This window comes from Mastomys coucha, unplaced genomic scaffold (genome assembly GCF_008632895.1).
Source record: "Mastomys coucha isolate ucsf_1 unplaced genomic scaffold, UCSF_Mcou_1 pScaffold23, whole genome shotgun sequence".
Taxonomy (NCBI): Eukaryota; Metazoa; Chordata; class Mammalia; order Rodentia; family Muridae; genus Mastomys; species Mastomys coucha.
In genome coordinates, this window is record NW_022196906.1 from 53,234,594 (window position 1) to 53,258,008 (window position 23,415).

The 23,415-nt window shown below is 42.2% G+C and overlaps 1 protein-coding gene across 8 annotated transcripts in view; it reads right to left on the minus strand.

The window, feature by feature from the left end:
* Positions 1-1,088: 1,088 nt before the first annotated feature.
* The window catches only part of Neo1 (neogenin 1), a 159,428-nt gene continuing 137,101 nt past the window's right edge, over positions 1,089-23,415 (minus strand). For 6 of the 8 annotated variants that reach the window (XM_031344456.1, XM_031344459.1, XM_031344461.1 and 3 more), the window contains 7 exons: positions 19,951-20,098; positions 15,549-15,787; positions 14,968-15,060; positions 10,959-11,117; positions 6,939-7,202; positions 4,350-4,486; positions 1,089-3,578 (listed from right to left, as the gene is read on the minus strand). In XM_031344456.1, coding sequence (XP_031200316.1) covers positions 3,495-3,578; positions 4,350-4,486; positions 6,939-7,202; positions 10,959-11,117; positions 14,968-15,060; positions 15,549-15,787; positions 19,951-20,098 — 1,124 coding nt within the window. In that variant the 3' untranslated portion in view covers positions 1,089-3,494. The remainder of the gene's footprint in view (positions 3,579-4,349; positions 4,487-6,938; positions 7,203-10,958; positions 11,118-14,967; positions 15,061-15,548; positions 15,788-19,950; positions 20,099-23,415) is intronic. The other 2 variants (XM_031344463.1, XM_031344462.1) reach the window with 1 other exon arrangement.

The following is a 23,415-nucleotide window of genomic DNA, read 5'->3' on the forward strand; positions in this document are numbered from 1 at the left end:
GTGGTAGTTGTGGCTCCAGCAAGATTACTAAGGACTCTGTGAGGCAGGCAGCTCTCTTTCAAGTATACTTCAGGACTCCAAAGGGGCCCAGTTACTCAAGTGGAAGGGCCCAGGCATCACAACACTAAGGACCAATCAATTTGATGTGTCTCCAAGGTAGGGAGGGGCAGATGGAAGAAGTCCCCCAGTAGGCCCTAGACCTTATGTTTAGGGCTATCTGTCCACTCATCCAAGAGGCAGGCATCTGCTGTCAGAAACTACATATACCCCAAGGCAGTCAGAAAGCAGCAAGAAAAGAAATTCTTGTGTGTATTGAGACCATATGCCTGTAGAAAGACTCACAGAGCCTTCATTGGAAAATGTGCCAAGAGTGCCACCTAGGGATGCAGAGGGGATAGCTCGGATGATCAATGTGGCTGGAAAGGGATGCAATCTCAAGAGCAGCTTTCTCAGGCTGGGGTAGCAGTCTATCTGGTACCTACTTGTCTGTCTGGATGCAGAGGTAAGGGCAGACAAGCATTCTTGGAGCTTTAGGGACTTGGACCATTCTGAGGCCAATCTAGCACCACTAACAGGGATGGTGGGGTCTATCCAGGTTTCTAAGTACAGGCTGGCAGCAGAACAGATGGACACAAGGATGGAGGGACACTGCACTCTTGATCTAGCCCTAGCTCTGTTATAGGCTAACAAATAGCAGGGGGCCTGTGGCTGTGGAGGTCACTGCAACCATGGGAAACTGAAAGATCTTAACAGTGGAACTCAGCCTCTCCAGCATTGGAGAGCCAACTCAGCATGATGCTGTGCAACTCAGGGTGGCTCCGTGCTGGGCACCGTTTGCCATTCCTCGGGCTTCCCCAGCCCCCCCCCAACCCCCCTTCCTTTAGCAGCAACAGCGGGGAATGGGCAGGAAGAAGATACATCTTTGGGGCTGGCAGTCAGACACTTCCTTTATTCCCGGCTACCTCTGCCCAGACTGCCATTCTAACTCCTGTCTTTATAGCAGTTGAGAGCCACAGAGAAGTCATGGAACCTGGAAATAGAAGCCCCAAACTTTTAAGGGAAAGAACGTTTTGACCAGACCAGTTTGATTGGATTAAAAAAGTGTATTGGACTTCCAATACTAAATAAAAACATGAAATTGTTTTTAAAAAGCCATAGAGTTTTACAGCATCAACTACAGAAAAGGCCAAACAAGTGTGTACAGAACCCAGTCCCAGCAGTCCTTCGGAGCCCCCAAACAGGCAGCAAGGCAACAAACACATTTGTTCCACACCCTCCTGAAGGAAGCTGCTGAGCCACAGCTCAACTAGGACACGACAAGACACACAATGGTTTAGTTTCCAGAATCACAGGAAAATATAAGACATATTAAATTGTGAAATGGTGTAATACAGAATAGCTTTACATTTTCTGAATTTAAAAAAATCCCCCAACTTTTAAGTTACTTTATTTAAAAATACATCCCTCCCCGCCCCATCGAAATTCTGTGGCAGTATCCAGGTACCAAGGCCCTGAGGTAACAGAAGTGCTGGGGTTCATGGGAAGGAATGCTCTAAATACCTAGCATGCTCTGTAGGCAAAGGCTAGCCGGTTTCTGAGGAATCTAGGAGGCCCGAATGCTCTGACATCTTTTTGTAGGACAGTCAGAGCACAATGGTTGTCCCAGAACCCTGCCTAGTGCCATCATGTGACCAGCTAGAAGAGCAACAGGAGTTAGATCATTGCATTTTTCAAATCCCCCACCCACAATCATACAAAGAGCTCATCTGGTTGAAAGTAAAAAGGGTAAAATAACCCATGTTCAAGGACAGGTAGACCAGGCTAGCCTGGTGGTCTGAGTAGTCTCACTGGCTAAGGAGCCTAAGCCCGATTTGCTTTCTATCCTGTCTTCCAGGGATCCGTTGGAGAAGATGATGCCTGAGGGTTAGTCTTATACTTTTCATTATACATTAACATTTAAAAAAAACAAACCACCAAATACACACCGCAGCTTACCTCTTTAAGACGCTGCGAAGTCTTCTGTGTGGCTGAGCCCTCAGCACTCCTGCTGTCTCCTGCTGCCTCATTCTAACTGGGGTCTGGCTGAGCTGCTGGGAGAGATGAAGGCACCTGCTTCCGCTGACCCTCTCTCCACTACCTCTGTCCTCTGTTCCTTGAAGAAACATGTGGGGAAGCCTCACGGGCGCCACCCCATCTTGCCTCATCCTGGCTGAAGTTTTTCAGGAGAGCTTCTGCAATGTGGCCAGGAGAGTTGCCCGGCTGAGGACTGGCGCCCAGAGAAGCAGGCCTCCTATTTGGAACAGGAAACCAAGCTCCCACCTTAGCTTTTACCTTTCCAAAGAGAACCAATGATAGCAGCACAAAGGGCATCCCCACCCTGTGCTTTCTAGCTTCTCAGAGCGGAGTCAGGCTCTGGTTCTACTTGGCATCTCTCAAGCAATTAAACATACACCACTAGGGACCTCGGCGTAGACACTCCAAAAAGGAAATGACCAAGGCAGGAGCAGCGAAATCATCAAAACCAACCCTTGTACAAGAATTTATAACCAGATCCAAGCACAACTCCAGTTGCTATGCAGTGACATGAAGATGGACATGCCAGGAAAGAACACTGAAGATGCTGTTTCCATTCTCTGCGGGCTTCTGCAACAAAGTACATTGACAGAAACATTCACAGGGCCTTGGCAGCCCCTCCACTTCCTATTCCCAATCCCCAATCCCACCCCAATACTGAATCTGCACAGAAAGCAACAAACAAGTCTTTTCAATGTTACATTTCATTCAAATAGATCTGTAATCTCACAGTGATGAGAGGAGAAAGTCAGGCCTTTAATAATTATAATAAAAAAATAATAAAAAAAGCTTACAAACAGCAATGCAACATGTCCTCCCCTCAAAGTGATGGATTAACAGCTGGCAGAGGATGCAATGTCTCAGAATTAAAAATAAAAATGAAAACCACAACAAGCCAATGCCTGTCAATGGTGTCAAACAACCTCACTGTCGATGACTTCCAGAAGTCTGGAACCAGCAGTCAAGTGTAAACTGCTCGCGGAGAACATCACGGACTCCCTTGACTTCTGATAGTGTTTTAAGGTAAAATAAAATAGGACACAAAATTGTACATAATTGCCAATGTCTACACTCCATAAAAGTGATGCAGTCGCAGCACAAAGACACAGCCACTGACCACAAAGCAAAAGGCAGGTTGTACTTCTTGCCTCTTCCCTGGACACAGAATTTTGGCCCATAGTGCCCAGTCCTGCAGGCTATCAGCAGGCAAAGGGAAGCTGCCTCAACACAAGTGTAATCCAGGCTGACCAGGAGAAGGCAGGTGGCTGTGCCGAGAGCCAACCCCACATGGAGGCACTGGCTGGTTTGCTGGCTCCTGCTCTCAAGTGCTGTCCTCTCGTACTCTGTACAATTCCTTGTTTTCAAGGTTAAGTTCCAAGCCTTGTAGACTCGGGCTTGGAGTCATGTCCAGGTGAAGGTCATCAAGCTGTTGTGATGGCATTTAGGTCCTTCATTAGTCCTTCCAGGTGGGCCATCTCTTTGGTCAGCTCATCTGGTTCATAGCTCTACAGAAGGAAGAACACCATTACTGGGAATGATCTGAAGAGCTGTCCAGAAAGGATAGCCCAGAGTACCAAGTAGCCTGGTCAAAACTGCCCTGGGAAGCTGGCCTACTGAAACCAGGCTGGCTCCATAAACTCAGAAGCAGCAGGATGTACTCAAGGCCGTTAATAAAGACAGCATTTCTTCACAAAACACAATGCCTTTCTCCTGACTTACACACACTCCTCAGCTCACAATGACCTCACAAGGCAGAGGCTCTGTTGCTTCTTCTTCTAGATCTCTGTCAGAGCAATATAGTGTGGGTACCCAGCATCTCTGGGCTTGAGCTTTCTCTTTAGAGAACCCCATATCTGGAGATGCAGACATTGTTTGTTGGGATTTGGAAACAATCTTAGGCACTTTCCCTTCCAGCATCTTCCTCAGAAAAGGCATAGAATGAAGCTCGGGAGGTGAAAGAACATGTGTATATTCATAGCAGGAAGAAGGCAAGTAGAAGGGAGAGAAATGAGAGGAAGGATGTGTATAACTAACTTTGATGGGACGATAAAGCACTTTAAGACTTATCAGAGTAGGTCTGATATCAAACCAAACCCACAGCACATTCCCACAGGATATGGAGATGCTCCAAGGACACCTGCTTGATAAATGATTAAATCTGATTCATATCTTTGGTGGCAAAGACCTCAGTGTACACAAAAGTTCAGTCAGCTAATGGCATGCACACAGGCAGCTCCCTTAACATCCTGGCTAAGCTGAGGGCCCCATGAACTTACACTCTCGGAGTCTTCCAGCATCCTGGTGGTCTCCTGTACTTCGGGGGCACTCGGAACAACCACTGGCATAGGAGGCCGGCTCCTTCCTAACGTCCCAATGGAGGCTGTTTTCACTGAGTGAATGTGATGGTTCAGAGCTGAGGGGCAAAGGGCATTATTAGGTTGTAGCTAAGGTTGATCCCCTAGTCCTCAGCAGTCCACGAGGGCGAATGCTGTTTCAATGTGAGGGATGCTTACAGGCCCAGACAGGGATCTGCTCTAAAAACTTATTGGAGCAAGATGGAAGGAAGAAGGCAACAGGGCATCCAAGAGGCCAGAGAAACATTTCACTGCCTGTAGAAAACTAGTATTTTCTCCCAGTGGCTCTCAAAGTATGGTGAGCCACAGACTACTCATAAATACCTGGGGATAAAAGCTCATTCATTATGACACTTAAAGTAATACATGCCTTTTTACTGTGTTTTATTTGTATTGAGGATACACAGCAACATGGGCAAAACTGTTAAGAGCCTTGGCAATGAAGGCAGTAGCAATAAGCAGTTAAGTTTATAAATAATGAACTTAACTCAGGGTCATACTTTTATATTTTAACAAGCCAGCATATTACCCTTAATGAAGCAATAAGAAACTGTTTTATTAAATCTTAACTCTCAATTACATGTATGTAACAAAATGTATACCACACACAGAACCATCTTCAAGAAGGGGACCGTGATAGACTCACTTGCCAGTTGAATTTCTATCATGTAACAACAAAACTTTTAATTCAAAGGTGATTGGCATATGGGTCATTCAGATATTTTCTAGAAATGGAAAGAATGAGCTATGAACTTAAGGAAAATATGATGGAGACTGCCAATGTTAAAATCAAAGTTTTTCAGTGAAAATTACCATTCTGAAAAATTTGTTTCTGTTATCTGACTGTGAAAACTTCTTATATAAAATGAATGTGTGAACCAATATCTTCCAAATGTCCAATGTGTGTTTCAGTGTTACACATCTAAAGCACAAGCTAGTTCAATGCAAACTAGTGGACCAGAGTGTATAGAGTCCATGGATAGACAGAGATTCTGCATCATAAATCAATCTTTAAGAAGCTACAACTTGCTGAATTTTCCCACTGTATCAAAAAAGATTACCCAGACTAGGCTTGGTGGCATATATTGGAAATCTCAACACTGAGACAGAAGGATTAAGAATTCTAGACTAGTGTGGGCAATACAGAGCTCCCTTTTTCCAAAAAAAGAAAGTTCTTAAGTATCTAAAAGGTTGTGGAAGTACACTGCCATTTGCCAAGTACATATTTGTGAGGGCAGATTTCTTTTTTTTTTTTATTAGATATTTTCTTTATTTACATGTAAATTTCTCCTTTCCCAGTTTTCCCTCTAAAAAACAAACAAACAAACAAACAAACAAAAACAACAAGAACAAACCCCTGTTGCCTCCTCCTTCCCCATGCCTGCCACCCCACCCTCTCCCACTTTCTGGCCCTGGCATTCCCCTACACTGGGGCACAGAACCTTCACAGGGCCAAGGTCCTCTCCTCCTATTGATGATCGAATTTGCAATATGGGGCAGGTTTCTAACAACCAAAACAACCTATTACAGTAGACTGAGTGCAGGAGCACATACGAGAATCCAGCTGCCTTCTGTCAAATCAGACACTTACAAGGTAAGAGAAACTGTAAGACAATGATTACAGTTCACCAAAAAAATGTACTATTTATCTTTTAAATGAATTAGTTAAATTCTAAAATTTTTTTTATTAATTACTAATATGATAATTACTAGCATACTCCATATGCAGAAACAAGATTGTTTTGGGATTTTTTAAGATTAATCCATCCATTCTCAGCTTTGGCAGTGGTCCTGATCCGTGTGTCTTTAGACTAGCACTGATCTCTGAAGAGGCTTTGAGAGGCTAAAAAACATTTGAGAATCACAGACGTATTCTGAAACAAACCATAAGCAATGACCAGAGTCCACTGCTGAGCTGTGAAGGACAGCACATGAGCACTCACTATCTTGAGACTCTTGGTTTTCAGGCCTGGCCAGACCAGCTCTGTTGTCCAAACCTATGTCACTGGATTTTAATACTACAGATTCCACATAGAAAACAGTTCAAAAATTCAGCCCCTGCTTACCACTACATTATGCTGTGGCTTGTATATTTTCTCTAAGTTTCTATGAAAACCTTGGAGGATATTTGCTTGTTCTTTAAAAGGGGAAGGGGAGGAGTAAGTGGTGGTGGCACACACCTTTAATCCTAGCACTCAGGAGCAGACTAGTCTATAGAGCAAATTCCAAGACAGAAAGTACTACACAGAGAAACTCAGTCTAAAAAAAAAAAGAGAGAGAGAGAAGGAGGAGGAGGAAGGAGAAAGAGGAAGGAGGAAGAAGAAAAAAAGAAAAAAGGAATGAGAGGGTGGTGTGGGAGGGTGGGAAGGGATGGTGGTGTGGGAGGGAGGATGGTAGGAGGGGAAGAAGGGTGGGTGGTGGGAGGGTGGTGTGGGAGGGTGGTAAAGACTTCTCTCCTGAAGCTGAGCTGAAGCCAGAGGTCCCTCCAGCAGTGCCGCTCTCCGTACTCACCTTGCTGGGACAGTAATGGTGTGCTTGGCAGTGCAGGATCATAGATAGGAGGTCCCGGGGGTGGGATTGCTGGCACAGCGAAGCTCTTCAGTGGGTGGGAGGGGCGGACATGGGCTGTGGGCAGACTCTGGCCTGAGTCTTCCTCTTGGGAGCTGGCCAAGTAAGAGGAGCTAGTAGCACCTTCAGGATCCTGATGATCAGTGCAGCACGTCTGAGATGAGGACGCTGGCATGGTGTCCGTGCTGGGGGTATTTCGAACAGATTCTACAGCAGGAAAGCTTAAATGTTAGTATTTCTTTACATTAAAATATGCAGTTGTGGTACTTCCAGAGGTTCCCTAAGCCTGTTCAAAAGGCACCTGAGGAGTTCAGTGCCAAGTCCTGAGACACATGGATCAGGATGACAGCCAAAGCTAAGAATGGATGGACTAATCTAAGAATCTCCAAACAATCTTGTTTCAACCTACTGCTTCAACGTTTTTCCAGTTACATACTTAGGTAGTTTTAAGTTCATAGATTTAAAGTACTTATTATGGAGTTCTTATGAAGGTTCTGAAGACTAGTGTATACAATTTTTCAAATTTCACTCACTGATTGGTAGTCTTAGAAACTGACCATTCACAGACAACCATGTCTAGTAAAAATAGGCTGGATAATACCCACCAGAAATTGGCTCTGTCAGCAAGACTTGGACAGGTAAGGTCAATGCTCAGGTAGTGCATGGCCATCACCAATGTGACCTCATGACAATAAAGCCTCATGGTAGTGTAGGGGTCTGTATGCAGATGGAGACTGTGTCAAATGAATGCTGTTTTTATCCGGAGGCACAGGGAAGGGTTAGCTGGGAGGACAAGGCAACAGTCTCGGAAAATACATCTCCTGAAGGCAGCACAGTGGGGCAGGAAAAGCACACTGGAGTTAGCCAGTCCTATATTTTACTTTGGTAAAACTAGATGAGTGGATCTGGCAAAGTCACTGGGCCTCTGAGTCTTTAATTTCTTCATCTATAAAACATGGAGACACTCATAATTCATTATGTATAAATTATATATATGTATATGTATGTGTACACACACACACACACACACACACACACACACATACACACATACATATATATGAAGAGCTTGAACATAGTGCCTGCACAACAGAGAGTTTTTGTTTTTGTTTTTGTAGACTACTGGGTGCTTATTCTATGCTAAGCATTTTACAATTACTTCTCAGAGTAACTTAGGAAGCACTGGGAAGGTCAATAAGCAAGTCACCCACAGACAGACCCAACAGAGCAGAGTCTGACTCCCTGCACTGATTCCCAGGCTCAGGCCTTACATACTTCCTGCCTTTCTGCACCTCATGCTTGTCTCCCCCTGCAAAGCTGAAGCAGCAATGTCAGGGATTGAGGAAGATTTTCATATAGTGTGCACAGGAGAGACCACCATTTCACCCAGAAAGGAGACACGGAGACCAGCTTGGGCAATAGGCTGCAACAGGTAGTTTGAAGGCTTATTGTGACTTTTTTGAGTTCTCAGACTTAAGAGCAACACACAAACTATCTGCAGGAATCTAACCTACTTCCCTGCCTTTGAGAAAAAGCAATCCATCTGTTCCCTTGGGCTCTCAGTAGACAGAACAAACCATACTTTAACTTAAAAGATCCTGGGTCCCAGGGACGAGAATGAATGTACGTGCGCTGCCTTCTACCCCACTCTAAGTGGGCTAGAACAATCTTGCCAGGTTCAGACACCTCTCATCCTCTAAAGGCCATGCTGGGGATGCCACTTCTCAGCTTGCTCACGCCAGCCATCACTGTGGCTGGGGAGCTGCTGGGAACCATCTGCAATCCAGGTAGGCTGGCTAGGAAGGGAAGTAATAGGCTGTGAGAGAGAAATAGGTCTAAGTCCTGACCATATCACCAGATAATAGCCAGTATGGTAGATCAACTCTGTACCATGGCCTAACGGCCTCAACTGTGTTTTACAAAGAGATGGCAGGAAAGTAATCAAGGAACGCTCAGTTGCTTGCATATGTCACAGCCCTAGCTATTGCCACAGACTAGGTTTGCCTTGTAATATCCATAGGGCACCAGAACACTGCATTCTCCAAGGAAGATTAACCCTGTATGTTAATCTCTAACTGAAATACTAGGCTCAGACTAAAATTTCTGCTTTCGTGAGGGGCCTAGTCCCTTACCTTTCAGAGTTGTTTAAAACACACAAACTTCACAATGGTCAAACAGAAAGTGCTCTTCTCATGGCAAGCAGTGGTAAATGCCCCCAGGGTAAAGACTACTTGGCCAGGCTCCAGTTATGCACAGCCTATGAAAATAGCAGTCTAAACTCGAACAACTTGGGTGTGAAATACAAAGCAGGAGAACTTAGATTACTTCTAGATACAGGCTCTCTTTTTCAAATAGATCTCTAATGAATCTATCATTTTATCCTCTCTGGGCATCAAAGCAAGAACTGTGTTAGTAATGTAAGCTCTCCCCTTCCTTCCTTTCTGTCTCAGCATACACAGAAGAGAACTCTACCAACAATAGTACACTACTTGGATGAGCGCTCAGTGGGAACTTCTAGTCTTCTACCTCACAAACTTCTCCAGTCCGGGACAAAGGAGGATGGGGTAGTCCGAGTAGGAGAACTTTCCATACACTTACACAGTTCCTTATGTGAGGACTGTGTGGGGCGGAAGTATGGCTAGACACCAAACTGTTTTCCTAAGAGCAGGGCTGGACTGAAAGCTGCATCCTGGCACTCGCTGTTCTGAGTTCATGTCTGTAAGACAAACTCTGGTTACCATGTAGCTGGCTGGAATAATGATCGATTCCTAAATGTAGATCTGAAACCTAAATTTGAGAAGTAACAGTGGGAAGGTCAAATTTAGGGGTGGGTTCAAGCAGCACCATCGAAGCCAGGTAACAGTATTGGCAGTGTGCAGCACTAAGAGGTATTAGACAACCTTTAGACCACCCTTAAAGCTCTGACATTCACTTGGTATTCTGGGCGTATTAATGACTGATCAAAGCTTGAGGACAGGGAGATGCTAGTAGTGGGGACTCAAACTTTTTTTTTTTTTTTTTTTTTTTTTTTTTTTTTTTTTTTTTTTGGTTTTTCGAGACAGGGTTTCTCTCTGTAACCCCGGCTGTCCTGGTACTCACTATGTAGACCAGGCTGGCCTCGAACTCGGAAATCCGCCTGCCTCCGCCTCCCAAGTGCTAGGATTAAAGGCGTGCGCCACCACCGCCCGGCTTTCAAACTTCTAAATATTAAAATTAGAAGCTTTTTAAAAAATGGAGCTTACTAGAATTTTCCTCATTTCTCAGTACTGCCAACATTTGGTTTTTACCAGTAATAAATACTAAGACTTGTTGCTTAAACCTAGGAGACTGAAAAGAACTTGTAGCGGGCAGCAGTAGTCTGCTCTTTTTGCTGCCTCATCTTCCTTCTTTTCTTCTTAAAACTGTCTGATGAAGCCATGATTTCCAAATGTTTGTCTGGCAAAGCATTTAAGACCCACTGAATACTGCTATGCCACTTCCCTGTACTTCAGGGATGCCCCCACTCTCCTAGCGGGGCCCAGATGCCTTCTGGATGCTGCCCTTACTTCGGCCCACAGGGCAGTAATCTGCGCCTACAATGACTATCCAATATTACAGTGACTGAGACAAAGGCAACAACTGGTTTCTATAAGCCACTCTGAATAAACTTCCCTTTCAAAATGTAAAATTAAAAAAGAGGGGTTAAAAAAAGTGACAAAGTTAAGGTATAAGGCTTATTGGAAGAAGAGAAGCTTATGCAATTCAAATTACTGCTACTTCTTATTAAAATGGCACCTTGCACTGAATGCTTAAACTCAGGGAGAAAAGTGCAGTAGGTTTTACAAAAACAAATTTGAATCCATCACAGAAATGTTATGATATACAAGTAACACTGAAACTTTGTAAACAGGCAAGTCCTTCCCCATTTCCACTTGCCAACTCCTGGAATGCTTTCAACATCTGGGCTTGAGCCTCATCTCTCACCTGTGGAATTGGCCCTGTCTGAAAGGGACATGGATGTGCCAATGGGCCATGGGCTGCTTGGGTGGTAGAGATGGCTGCGGGCTGGAGAAGCGAGGCTGCTGGAGTGGAAATGATGGTGAGGGTTATCGAGGGAATGGATGGGATGGGCACTAATCACAGCTGTGGATGAACACAAGACAGAGAGATGCTTAACATGCTTGCACAGACACATACAAGTCACCCTTCCCACCTCCCATTAACCCAGTCTTTAGCTTTTTGGTGGCAGATGGCTGGACAATCAGCATCAATTTTATATTTGACTTAACAAATGGACACACTTTTGGCATATTCTACATCTACACATAATAAGAAAGTCTGAGGGATACATTCCATTAACAGTGGCAATTTTGGGGGGAATGGTAGTCAGGATTAAGGGAGTATTTTTCTTTGGTTTAACTGCATTTCTGAATTCTATTAAAATATGAATCACATGAATATTACAATATCTATCTGAATATGTCATAAAATATAAATCTATAAGCAAATAATGATTCTATTATTTTTTTCTATCCTGCTAAAGGGACATTAAATAAGACTCCTTTGAGCATATGCTCAGTTAATGGGTATTAATAAAGAAGAAGCTGTTTAATCAGTTTTAGTATCTTGAAAGAAATATAAATAAAAAAATTAACCCTCATACTCCAATCTAGCAATAAAAGTATCAATTACAGTAGTACAGCATCATTTCAGCTTGGGGGATCAGCTACACCCATTAGCATTTTAAAAGTTTCCTTTTTCCTTTTCTGACTAAGGATTCAATTTAAGTAAAAAACATAACGTTCTCTGTAGATTCCACATATAACTTCCTATGAAACCTCTTTAATGAAGCTTTTTGTTTAACTTGAGATATAAATAGAAAAAATTTTACATAGGTATTTCTTAGAATAGTTGAAGAACCATGTTTACGATCAAGATAACTAGCTGTACATTGCCCAAACAGGCAAATAAGCAGGAACAGAGGGATTCTCCCCCATCCCTCTTCTGAGCAACACTTTCATAACCTTTAGTAGCCACACTGAATCAGCTCTCTGGAGCCTATTAAATTCTCTCCTGTCGTGTGAGCTCTCCATAGATCTTTGTGGGCTGTCAGCATCACCTTGGGGGAGACACCTCAGACCGTGAGGTAGATGCCTTTCTTCTCCAGCTGCCTTCAGGGACCAGAAGCTCTAGCAGGTCCATGGGAAGAAATTACAACTAGAAAAGTTGGCTGACAAGGGTGATCAGAAGCACTTTTCAAAGTGAGGTGCTTCAGAATCAGTATTTTCCAACATTCAGGTTGGGGTGAAGTGATTAAACTGAGCTTGACCTGGGAAGTGCAAATTGAAAGCATTCTGGGGTGAAAGAAAACCAGAATGGACTTGGTTTTCTTTTAAAAGCTATTTCAACTGTTTCTAAATAAGTAAGTAAAAAGTGAATGTTTTAGTGTAGAATGAAGTTAGCTGAATTTGATCTTGTGGGTCTGTGCAGGGTTTGGATCTGACCTTACCCTGATGTCAGCAAGCCCACCTAGCTTTGCCCAGCCTTTTCAGACCTAGGTCTGTGGATGCCAGGTGCATGGCTCTAACTTCATCACAGGATGTAGAGCTAAGGAACTCAAGCTTATAAAGAAGGGCCACTAGGTAGGTTTCAAAACGAATCTCTCAAAGCCCTGCATGTATCCAGGTACCTGGTTTCAGAGTTCTCAAAGAAAGATTCTAACACCTACCCAACTGTTTGGGCACAAATTACATAATACTATGTATTCATACATATTACTTCCACAGCCAAGCCAAGCCAACCAACTAACCAACCAAACCAAACAACAGAGAAAATTATTTCAACTGGAATTGTATCTTTTTCCCTTGACATATTTAATAAATCTTGAAAGTGTTCAATTTTCTAAGCCACAGAAATAAGTCAGTCCAGGCAGGAACTGAGATCTTAGAACACACAAATTACTATCTTCTTATGAGTAAAAATAACCAAACCAAACCAAAAGTGAAATAGATTAATTTGCTCTTTTTTGTGTGTTTTTTTTTAAATGGGGAGTATTTACATAAAGAACCTATTAAAGTGAGAAAATATGTCCCCACCCCCTATATGCTTCCAAGTTTAAGCCTTTCTTTCTGTTATGAACATTAAGCTTAAGTTACTTTGCACACAAATTACTTATTTTTAAAGAAACAGAGCCGTATTCTTTCAGAGCTCATTTGTCTTTACAATCTAGGGTCTTCTCTGACCATACTGTGAGGCATGGATGAGTGAGGGAAGACAAATGTGCATGCTTGGAAGTTCCATTGGAAGTGTGGATGAGAGCTTTTCCAAAGAGAGGATTCCATGGCACCAGTTTTTGTGTAGAATGTCCAGGGCTATTTTATCTCATAATTTGTTGGCAGAGATGCAGCTAAGCATTCTCTTAACTGCAGGACCCACAGTGCCAGCTAGTCTGAAAGGCCTATCATAAAACAGAAGCAAGAGAAAGGACTTAGTAGTCTGAAAATAATGACTTATCTCATTGCCTTTCCCCACTTTGGAGACAGGGTCTGAGTGACAGCCCAGGCCGCCCTTGAACTGAGTTTTGACTCAGCCTCCTAAGGGCTCGGATTATAGGGATTTACCATGATGCTTGGCACGTTTACTATTTAAGTTATATGTGTGTTTGTATGTATGCTTGTGCATGAGTGTGATGTTCACAGAGGCCAGAGGTGAAAGGTGCCCCTTGGAATTACAGGTGGCTGTGAGCTAACTGAAATGAGTGGTAGGAACTGAACTTGGGTCTTCTGCTCTAACTAGTGAGCTGTCTCTTCACCACACTCTTTTCTTGATTCTCAAAAGTCACATTTAACTTATTTTTATTTATTACAAAAAGAAGTCTAGCAACATATATGCTTGGCAAAATAAAGCAGGGGTCAATGGTGAAAATGTTTAAAAAACCCCATGCTGCAAATATGAAACAACTTTAAAAAGTCTACTAAATAAGTTAAAATCTCATAGATGCTTATTAATACTGACCATGTGCAGCATGCCTAAAGCATTTGTATGACATTTGGGAAGCTCAGTTGCAGTCTTTTATTTATTTATTTATTTATTTATTTATTTTTGTTTTTTGATTTTTCAAGACAGAGTTTCTCTGTGTAGTCCTGGCTGTCCTGGGACTCAACTTTGTAGACCAGGCTGACCTTGAACTCAGAAGCCCGCCTGCCTCTGCCTCCCAAGTACTGGGATTAAAGTTGTGTGCCACCACTGCCTGGCCAGTTGCAGACTTAATATAAGGCTTCCTGTCTTTCCTGTGGACATGCTGTTTGAGTTCAGGGAAAGCACACACTTGCCTACTTCTGGGAGTGTACAGAAATTTTTTTAAAAAATTATCATGTGTGTACATAGGTATATGTGTGCCACAGAGCACATGTGCCATTGTGTAGGTGTAAAGGTCAGAGGGCAATTCTTAGGAGTTGGTTTTTCCCTCACTACCTCATGGGAAGCAGAGCACCAGCTTAGGTTCTTAGGCCTGCACATGAGAATCTCTAGAACCATCTTGCTAGCTGGTAAGTTAGCATCTGAATCTATTTATCTATTACTTAAACATGATACAAGAATATTTAATTTTCATGTGTATGGATGTTTTGCCCATATGTATGTCTATGCACAATGTGATATGGCTGATATCTTTGGAGGCCAGAAGAGGGTGTCAGGTTCCCCTGAAACTGGAGTTACAGATAGTTGTCAGCTACCATGATGGTGCTGGGAATTGAACCTCGGTCTTCTGGAAGAGTAGCCAATGTTCTTAAGCACTGAGCAATCTCTCTAGCTCAAGAATAACATTTATTATGAAATACAATTATGGTTTGGTATTTGTTTCCTGTAAAGTGCCACAACATTGGCAGTTGGTCTTCGTCTTGGACTCAAGAGAAGTTAAAGATGCGCTCATAGATATTTCCCACCAGGACACAGAAGACTGGGAGCACTTGAGGAAAGGGAAGCTTCTACTTACGCTGAGGTGGCTGAGAGTCAAAGGGCATCATCATTTTTGGTCTCATCCCCCTTCTTCCAGCCAGTGTAGACATGCTGTCCTCTGACTCATGCCCTGGATATAAAGTATGGAGGTTAGCAGCAAGCATATGCCCTAGAGCTCAGGGCGGCCTCCACAGTAATGCATTTCTACTGGAGGCTTTGGGATTCACTAACAGTGCACCAGGGCAAGGCATTTCCATTTACAGTATCACGGGACTCCCTGCTGAGACTCAAAGAAGATGATACGACGGTGCACACTGTACTTCAGTGTAGAAGCTTCTGGTATCACCAAGGTTCTGAATGCCACAGTGAAAGCTGGAGTCCAACAAAAAGGACACAATCCAATGCACAAGCATGAGTTAGGTGGTACAAATGCTTGACTGAAGCTTGCTGAGACTTAAAAAAATTTAGAAGGCTGTTCCTAAATGATATATAACCTCTCCCTTTCCATAATAGTTAGCCATTGTTCATCAAATGCTGAAAAAAATCCCAAGATATACATTTCTTTAAAACTAAACTAAATTAACAAATTCAGGCAACCTTACAAAGTGAAAATGGTACCTCTGTATGAATTTCGCCTTTGATGGATGTTGCTATCCATGGAATTATCCACTGGTGTGATATCCTGAGAGTTTCGAGGGATTGGAGTATCAGTCATGACAGGGTTTGGATCTGGAGACTTGTCAATAGGCTTCAACTCTAGTCTCTCATGATGGATCCATAGGTCTGGAGGCTTCACATCTTTGCAATTGCCCTTGTACTTATGGGAGCCATTCACTGATTTGCACGCAGCTCGTTTCCTAGGCACAGAATTAATAGTTTTAGAACTGTAGTTCCTTTGAATATATCTGTCCAAACACTGGTTAAAACTGATTTTCTGCTGGGTGTGGTGGCACTTTCCTATAATCCCAACTACTTGGGAGGCAGAGGCAGAAAGTTGAAATAGTGAAGATCTGTCCAGGCTACAGTTAGTTCAAGGCCAGTCTGTGCAACTTAGCAAGATTTACTCTCAAAATAAAAAGTCAAAAAGGGCCTGTAGCTGAGTAGCAGAGTGTTGTGAGGGCCTAAATACAATCCTCAATTAAAACAAAACTACCCCAACCCAGAGTAAAAGAGTAACAACTCCTGCCCTTCTGAGAGATGCTTTAAACAAAGGCAGAAATGCAAACAAGAAGCAGTAGCAGCAGCAGCAAAACAACAAATCAGAGACACAAGGTCTGTCTCTGGGAAAAGCTCTGTTCCTATGGATACTATGCTGGAGTATATTTGAATATTGTCTTTTTTATATTAAAAGATTGAGATGGCAATTAAAAATGAAACTTCAAAAGCAGAAGGTTCCTTTACAAGTCTCCACTAGATAAAGAAAGGACAACAAGAAGTAAAAATACAACAATGAGAACAGGTAAAAACCTGTGGCTGACAGAAAGGATGAAGTCATGTTCTAGGCAAGCCACCAGGACTATCAAGTATGTGGAGTCAAGTGTGCGGTAACAGTTTCTGCCGGTACTCATTCACTCACCTTCCCATTCAACAACCACACACTAGGCACCTTGTTCCTGTCAGAGCCTCTCCTACACTGCTGTGCTCTCAGCACTTTTGGTCAAGTGATGAAAATGACATTGAACTATTTTTAAATGCTCTGAACTTACCAAAATGCCAAGTGTTAATAGTTGGGAGATCAGATAGAGAGGAGAAATGTGCAGAACTGACTTTATGCTGAGACATAATGGGGACAGCACGTGCATTCCAGGTGGTAAAATCAGTTTGGGTCAAATCCCTGAGTGATGAGAGCAGGAGCCATGAGAGGAGGCTGGGAAACTGCTCAGAAGGCAGTCAAGAACCTTATAGCAGCACTGAGAATATGAACTTCCTTCTCTCAGAGATGAGAAATCATTCAATGTTTTTAAGCAAGAGAGTAAGAAGGTTGATCTGAGTTAAAACTTTATGCCTACTCTTGTGAAAATGGATTTGTAAGGTGGAGGACTGGAGGGAGTCCATCAAAGCTGGCCCGTGACAGTGGAATGGAAGAGGCAAATTTGAAATGCATATTTAGGAGGCAGAAATATAGGACTTAGTGAGGGAGTGAACACAGATTGAGTGGGGGCAAAGGAAAAAAGCAGCAAATGGTGAGGCCAAGGCTTCTGACCCAGGCCACTTATTCACAGTGGGAAGAGTGGACTAGAAAAAGTTTTACTGAAAATATTATGGATTGGTTTGGATATGTGTGTATTAGTTACTTTTCTCATTGATACAACAAACTATCTGACCTGAAGAAATTTAAGAAGGGGTTTACTTTGGCTTACGAGTTTGAGGGAATATATTCCACTATGGTCGGAAGGCATGGCAGTAGGAGGTTGCTGGTCACACTGAACCTGTAGTCAGGAAGTAGACATTACACAGGAAGAGGGCCTGGGCCATAACACCTAAAGGCTAACCCCCACCCCAGGGAACACTTCCTCCAACAAGGATCCATATTCCAAAGGTTCCATAACCTTCTTAATAGACCACTAGCTGTGGACCAAATGTTCAAATGCAGGAAACTATACAAGTGGGCATGTTTCACATCTAAGCTGTATGCTGAGTAAAGAAGAAATGTGACAGAACCAGCAGAGTACTATCAGGCAGAAGAAAGAGGCCTGGCTGGAAATAGAAACATAGTTTCTGGGAAGCACATAGTAAATGAAACCACAGAGCTACATGAAATCACTAGACTGGAGAAAAGAGGAGGCTGGACTTAAGCCCTGAGGAATGTGTAATCCAATGAAAGCAACTGTGATAAGATAGTTGGGACAGAAAGTGCATTAGAAAGGACTAACACTTGAACATGTTGTTTAAGCTAGTGTAAACAGAAACAGTAGACCTTCATATCTGGGTTTTATAGTTTCAGCTTCAACCAACTTTAGATTGAAAATACACTGTTTTAAAATTTCATTGAATATGCCAACTTCTCCTTGTCATTATTCCTGAAGCAATACTATATAAAAATCACTTCTATAGCAATTACTTGGTAGCCACATATGATTAATATGGAGATACTTTCACAAACTAAAATGGCTGTGCTGCCACTAGGCAATGTGATCTTTCAGGGCCTCTATTATACATGTGTTACCACTGTATGTTGATTATTCCTAATCTGAAAACATGAAAACCATTGTCCACAGTGGTATACTCCTATGATACCAGTTTTATTTACTTTGAATTTTAACTCCTTCTAAAGCACTGTGGAAATCTTTGTCTTTTGTGTGTGTGTGTGTGTGTGTGTGTGTGTATTCACTTTGTTTTTTAGATACTTTTAAAGATCCCACGCATACTAATAATAGCTATAAGAGCAAGTACTTACAGATACATAAATGAAGCACTGAACACAGCAACTTGGAGAAATGTTCTAAAAGAGCTGAATTTCAGGCTCTCAAGGAAACAGTTTTCCATAATCAAAACCAGGAGAGAGCCCCTCTTCTCTTAGAAAAGAGATGCAATCTAAACTATAGAAAGCTATTTGAGAAGAGAGATTTAAAATATCATATGACTTATCGGTCACAAAGTCATTCAAATAGCAGTTAGAGGGTAGCTTATTACCTGCCCTATGTATTGAAAGCAAATACATTAGCTGGATATGGTGGCACATGCCTTTCTTTAATCCCAGCACCAGAGTCAGAGACAAGTGGATCTCTGTGAGTTTGAAGCTAGCTTGGAATAGCAGGTCAGTCTGCTGGCGAGCTTGAGGGATCCATTTATCACCCCTCTTCCATTCCACACTGCTGGGGTTAGAGATGCACTCTGCTGAGTTTGTTTTTTTAAAGTAGGTATTGGGACCTGAACGCAGGTCCTCATGTTTGCATTATAAGCACTTTACTCACTGAACCACGTCCCCAGACTTTACTTCTTAGTTTTTAAAACATTGTTTGTTGTTATACATGGCTAGAGAGATGGCACAGAGGGAAGATGGCTTTTTCAGAGGACCTGAATTTACTTACCAGTACTGCTGTGGCTTGGCTCACAAATACCTATAACTCTAGTTTCAGAGCGATTTGATGCCTCTGTGGCCACCTAAACTCATGTGCATATACCTATCTACATATATGTAACTAATAATAATAAAACACTAGAACACAAACATAAAGGTTAGCCCAGACTGCCCATAGAGTCAGATCTTCGATGTCACTGTCTTTCTTTTTCAATTTTTTTTCATTCTTGTCTTATTAGAAAGTCTTTGGGGGCAATAATACGTATGTTACTGTGTGGCCTCCTATGACTGACATTGCCTTCTTCTAGAATCTCTTCTGAGGACTTGTCTCACTTCCTAACCAGGCCTCCGTTCTCAGAAATGTCTATGAAGATTCCTGCTTGTAGATGCAAACTTTTTGGCCTGAGACAGGGGAAGATGTTTTCAAACTTTTTATTTTTAAAGATTGATTTTTATTTTTAATTCCGTGTATACTTCTACAGAGATGAGAAGAAGGTGTCTGATTCCCCTGAAGCTGTAGTTACAGGTGGCTATGAGCCATCCAAAGTAGGTGCTGGGAACAAGAACCGTGTCCAAAAGCTATCCACATTCTTACCTGCTGAGCCACCTTCCTAGACCCCCAGTTCCAAACATTGTAAGGAGCTTGTTGAGGCCCAGAAAAAACAGTGTTAAATTTCTTAGGGGTTCATTTTCCTCCTTTTTCCATGGTTTCTTTTTCTCTTGTATCTTCTTTAACTTGTGTTCAATAAGTGGCAGGGATATTTCAGCTCTGTTAAAATCTAATGAGACTTATCATGATATACAAGATTGCCAAAACATTCCCCATAAGGGGTACGACTGCATTTAAAGTGGCTATGACTGCATTTAAAGTGGCTTTTCCTGTATGTTACGTTTTTTCTTTCTTTCTTTTTTTTTTAAACTCTTTGCATCACTCTAAAAACAGAAGCAACTTATAAGAAGAAACAAACAAGAACAGGGCTACATGCTAGGGATCCTTACTTCTTCTGGTGAGAGGTGGTGCGCCGGGTACAAAAGACAGCGATAATCACAACCACCACAATGGTGATGACGCCAATGGAGACAATGATGACCAGCAGCATGTTGCTGTCTAGAGGAGAGGTGGGGCTCCCATGAGGGCTGTTGCTGCCTGCACAGGGAAAATGGCACAAATGTTAATTAGTTAGGTGATTTAAAAAATATATATTCAATCAGCTCCCTCAAACCATTTTAAGGTATTTCATGTGAACTTCCTTCATGCCAGTTATCCCAGTACTGCACAGAGTGCTACTCGAGGAAACTACTTCTAGATTTTAAGTTCCTAAGGATGAGAGTCAGCCCTTACATGCAGGGACTGGCATAGAGGTTTACTCAAAGAATAGCATACAGAGAAACCTTCAAGTGTACTGATACACTAACCACAAAGGTTCAGATACATTTTAATAAGTAAGTGTTCTGTTTTTTCTGGTGTCTTGTAAGATGTACAAATTCATTTTTAAAAGTCCCATGTTCTGCTGCGGAGACAGCTCAATAGGTAAGATGTTTTTGTCTTGCAAGCATAAGGACCCAGGTTCCATCCCCAGAACCCATTAAATAAAAGCTATGCATGGTTATATAAGTTTATAATCCCAGTGCTGGAGAAGCAAGGCAGGTGCAGCCCTAGAAAAAGCATTAGAGCTCAGAGGCCAGGCAGCAAGGACTACTTTGTGAGCCGCAATGTGAGAGACCATGTCTTAAAAGGTGGACAGAACTTGGTGTCTGAACATACACACCCACAAACACCCACATTTCTAAATAACTTGGAACTTTTTTTGCTTTCCAAATCATATAAAAATGTATAGCCATATATAAAGCAAAAATTTTTCCTTAACATGTAGCTGTCTGAGATTACAAAATTACTGTTTGAAAAATAATCTTTCTTCGTAAGTATATAGATGATAGAGTCCATTTTTTTATTCAACTTCAGCAAGAAGTAGGTCTGTTCATATGCATTATTTTGACAATTATTTACTGAGTGGTTACTATGTGCTGTATATTATTGTATGTTTCAAGACACAACAGTGAATAGCAAAGATGTGAATGCTGGGGGTGAGAGTTGGCACAAACAACAAACAGGTAAGAAACTACAAATTAAGAATGCTATGAAAAAAGAAAAGAAAAAGAAAAAAAGTGGGGTACAATCCAGAGTAACTGTGTGGCTGACTTAGATAAGCAGGTGGAAAGCTTTTCTGAACATAGTGTGGCTCTGTCTCAAATATAAGGTCTCTTTCCACAATGCTGGAGAAGCAAGGTCTAATCTGCACTGTATATCCCTGAGACGGTGAGTGAGTAGATAAACATGCAGAAAACAGTGTGCAGAACACTCAGTCTGGACTCTAAATTCAACTTGTTTTCATCTGTTTAACTGTATCAAACAAGGTTTTTAAAAAAGAAACTTCTCCTCGAAATGGCTTTTGAGTTTAGAATTAGAAAAGAAAGATACCATCATACAAAGGCCTGAGAGAGGACATTCTAGAAGAGTGGTTTTCAACCTTGTTAGTTCTCTGACCCTTTATACAGTTCCTCATGTGCAGTGACCCCAATCATAAAATTATTTTCATTGCTACTTCAAAGCTGTACTTTTACTGTTATAAGTTGAAATGTAAACGTCTGATACGCAGGATATCTGATATGTGACCCCTGTGGGGGTGTTAAATCACAGGTTAAGAACCGCTGCTCTAGAGAGAGGAAACAAAAGCGGAAGGACCCTGACTCATCCTTACTGATTTGTCACTCCTAACAACCCACTGCAGTATGTAGCAGTTAATGCAGAGCTGCGTCACTCTTCAAGGCGCAGAGTAAATGAGTGCTCAGCTAGAGATGGGACCTTGCATCAGTTCCTGGTCCCCCAACCACCAAGGCCCAGGAGACACTACAGAAGGGGTGTCCCTTGCCTGGCAGTAGGGTTTTTTTAGACTGTATGGTGGCACATGCTGTAATACTGACACTTTGAAGACCGAAGCAGGATGACTGCAGCAAACTGAGTCCAGTTTGGGCCACACAGTGAGTTCCAGACACACCTGGGTTATAGATTGAGATTCTGTCTCAAAAACAACCAACCAACCAAGCAACCAGAAATAAAGTATTTAAGAAGTGGGATGTTGTGGAAGGAAGTGTTATCTAGAAAGGCATGAAACAGCTGGGGAGACTGCTCAGCGCTGTGACCTGAGTCTGAATCCCTGGCACACATACAAACCAAGCATAGTGGAGTACAATTATAACCTGGTGGGGCAGAGACAGGCAGATTCCAGGGCTTGCCAGCCAAACAGTAGAGCTAAAAAACAGAGCACTAGGTTCCTAAACCAAACCTTTCTCATTGTGTGGAAATCCCTTCCAACAACACTGGATTATCTGATCTCCCAACTTTGATTCTATGATTTTACAGACATCTAAGTAGAGTGCTAAATCTGAGGTTGATTGAGAATGGCTTAAGAGCTTATTCTTTTATATTTGGTTCAATCATTTTTATTCTTCATTTCTAAGAAAAAGCTAAGCAGACAACTTAAAACTGTACATACTGACCTTCAATGAGATAACATTTTGGTATTTGGGAAAGTCTACAGGACTAGAGCCAATAAAATTAACCACACTGTTAACCCAACATTGCTATGAAGAGAAATGCTAGACTACTGGGCTAGATTCTTGCAAGGTGGGACTAACATGGCAAACTAAAGGCTAGGGGAACTGGAGTATGAGAACAAGCAGAAGAGAAAGTATTTCTTTTTTGCATTCAACACAAATAAGTTTCAGCATTTGCCTTGGATTTAACTTCTACAATTGAATTGGACAAAAGCTTTTGTCTAGAACAGAGTAAGAAGGGGCCACCACAGGGGCTGTCAATGTTCATGCCTGAGCGCATAGTGCATATATCTCTTTATGTTTGACTGGACTACTGAGACAGCTTCTTTCTTTATCCTCCTAACTTCACACCTTCTTAGCTCTCAATTCTTCACTGTTCTCAGACTAATAATAGCAGATACTGAAAAAATGGAAGTCTTGGTATATCAGTAGTATCAGACATTTTACATATATAACTTATAAAGCCCAGATTTCTTAGCAGTCTAAGTCTGTGGGCTTTTGGCAGGCTAGTTCTAACCTACTGTACACTTCCATTCTCCCTACAGGCAGTGGGACTCTACAGTGAACAGGTGCTGCTATGCCTTTGCATGTGTTGTTAGAGCTTTCCAGAATGTCTGATGCCCATCCTGACACTTAGTAAATTTTCCCCTCTAAAGATTATTTTTGTCTATGTGTATGTAGGTGAGTGTCTGTTGTATGTGTGTGGGTACCTACGGAGGACAGAGGAGGGCACTGGATCCCTGGAACTAAAGTTAAAGGTGAGGATGATAGGAACTGCATTCCAATTTACTACATGAATAGAAAGTGCTCTTACCTGCTGAGCACCTCTCTGTTCCCAGTTTTCTATGG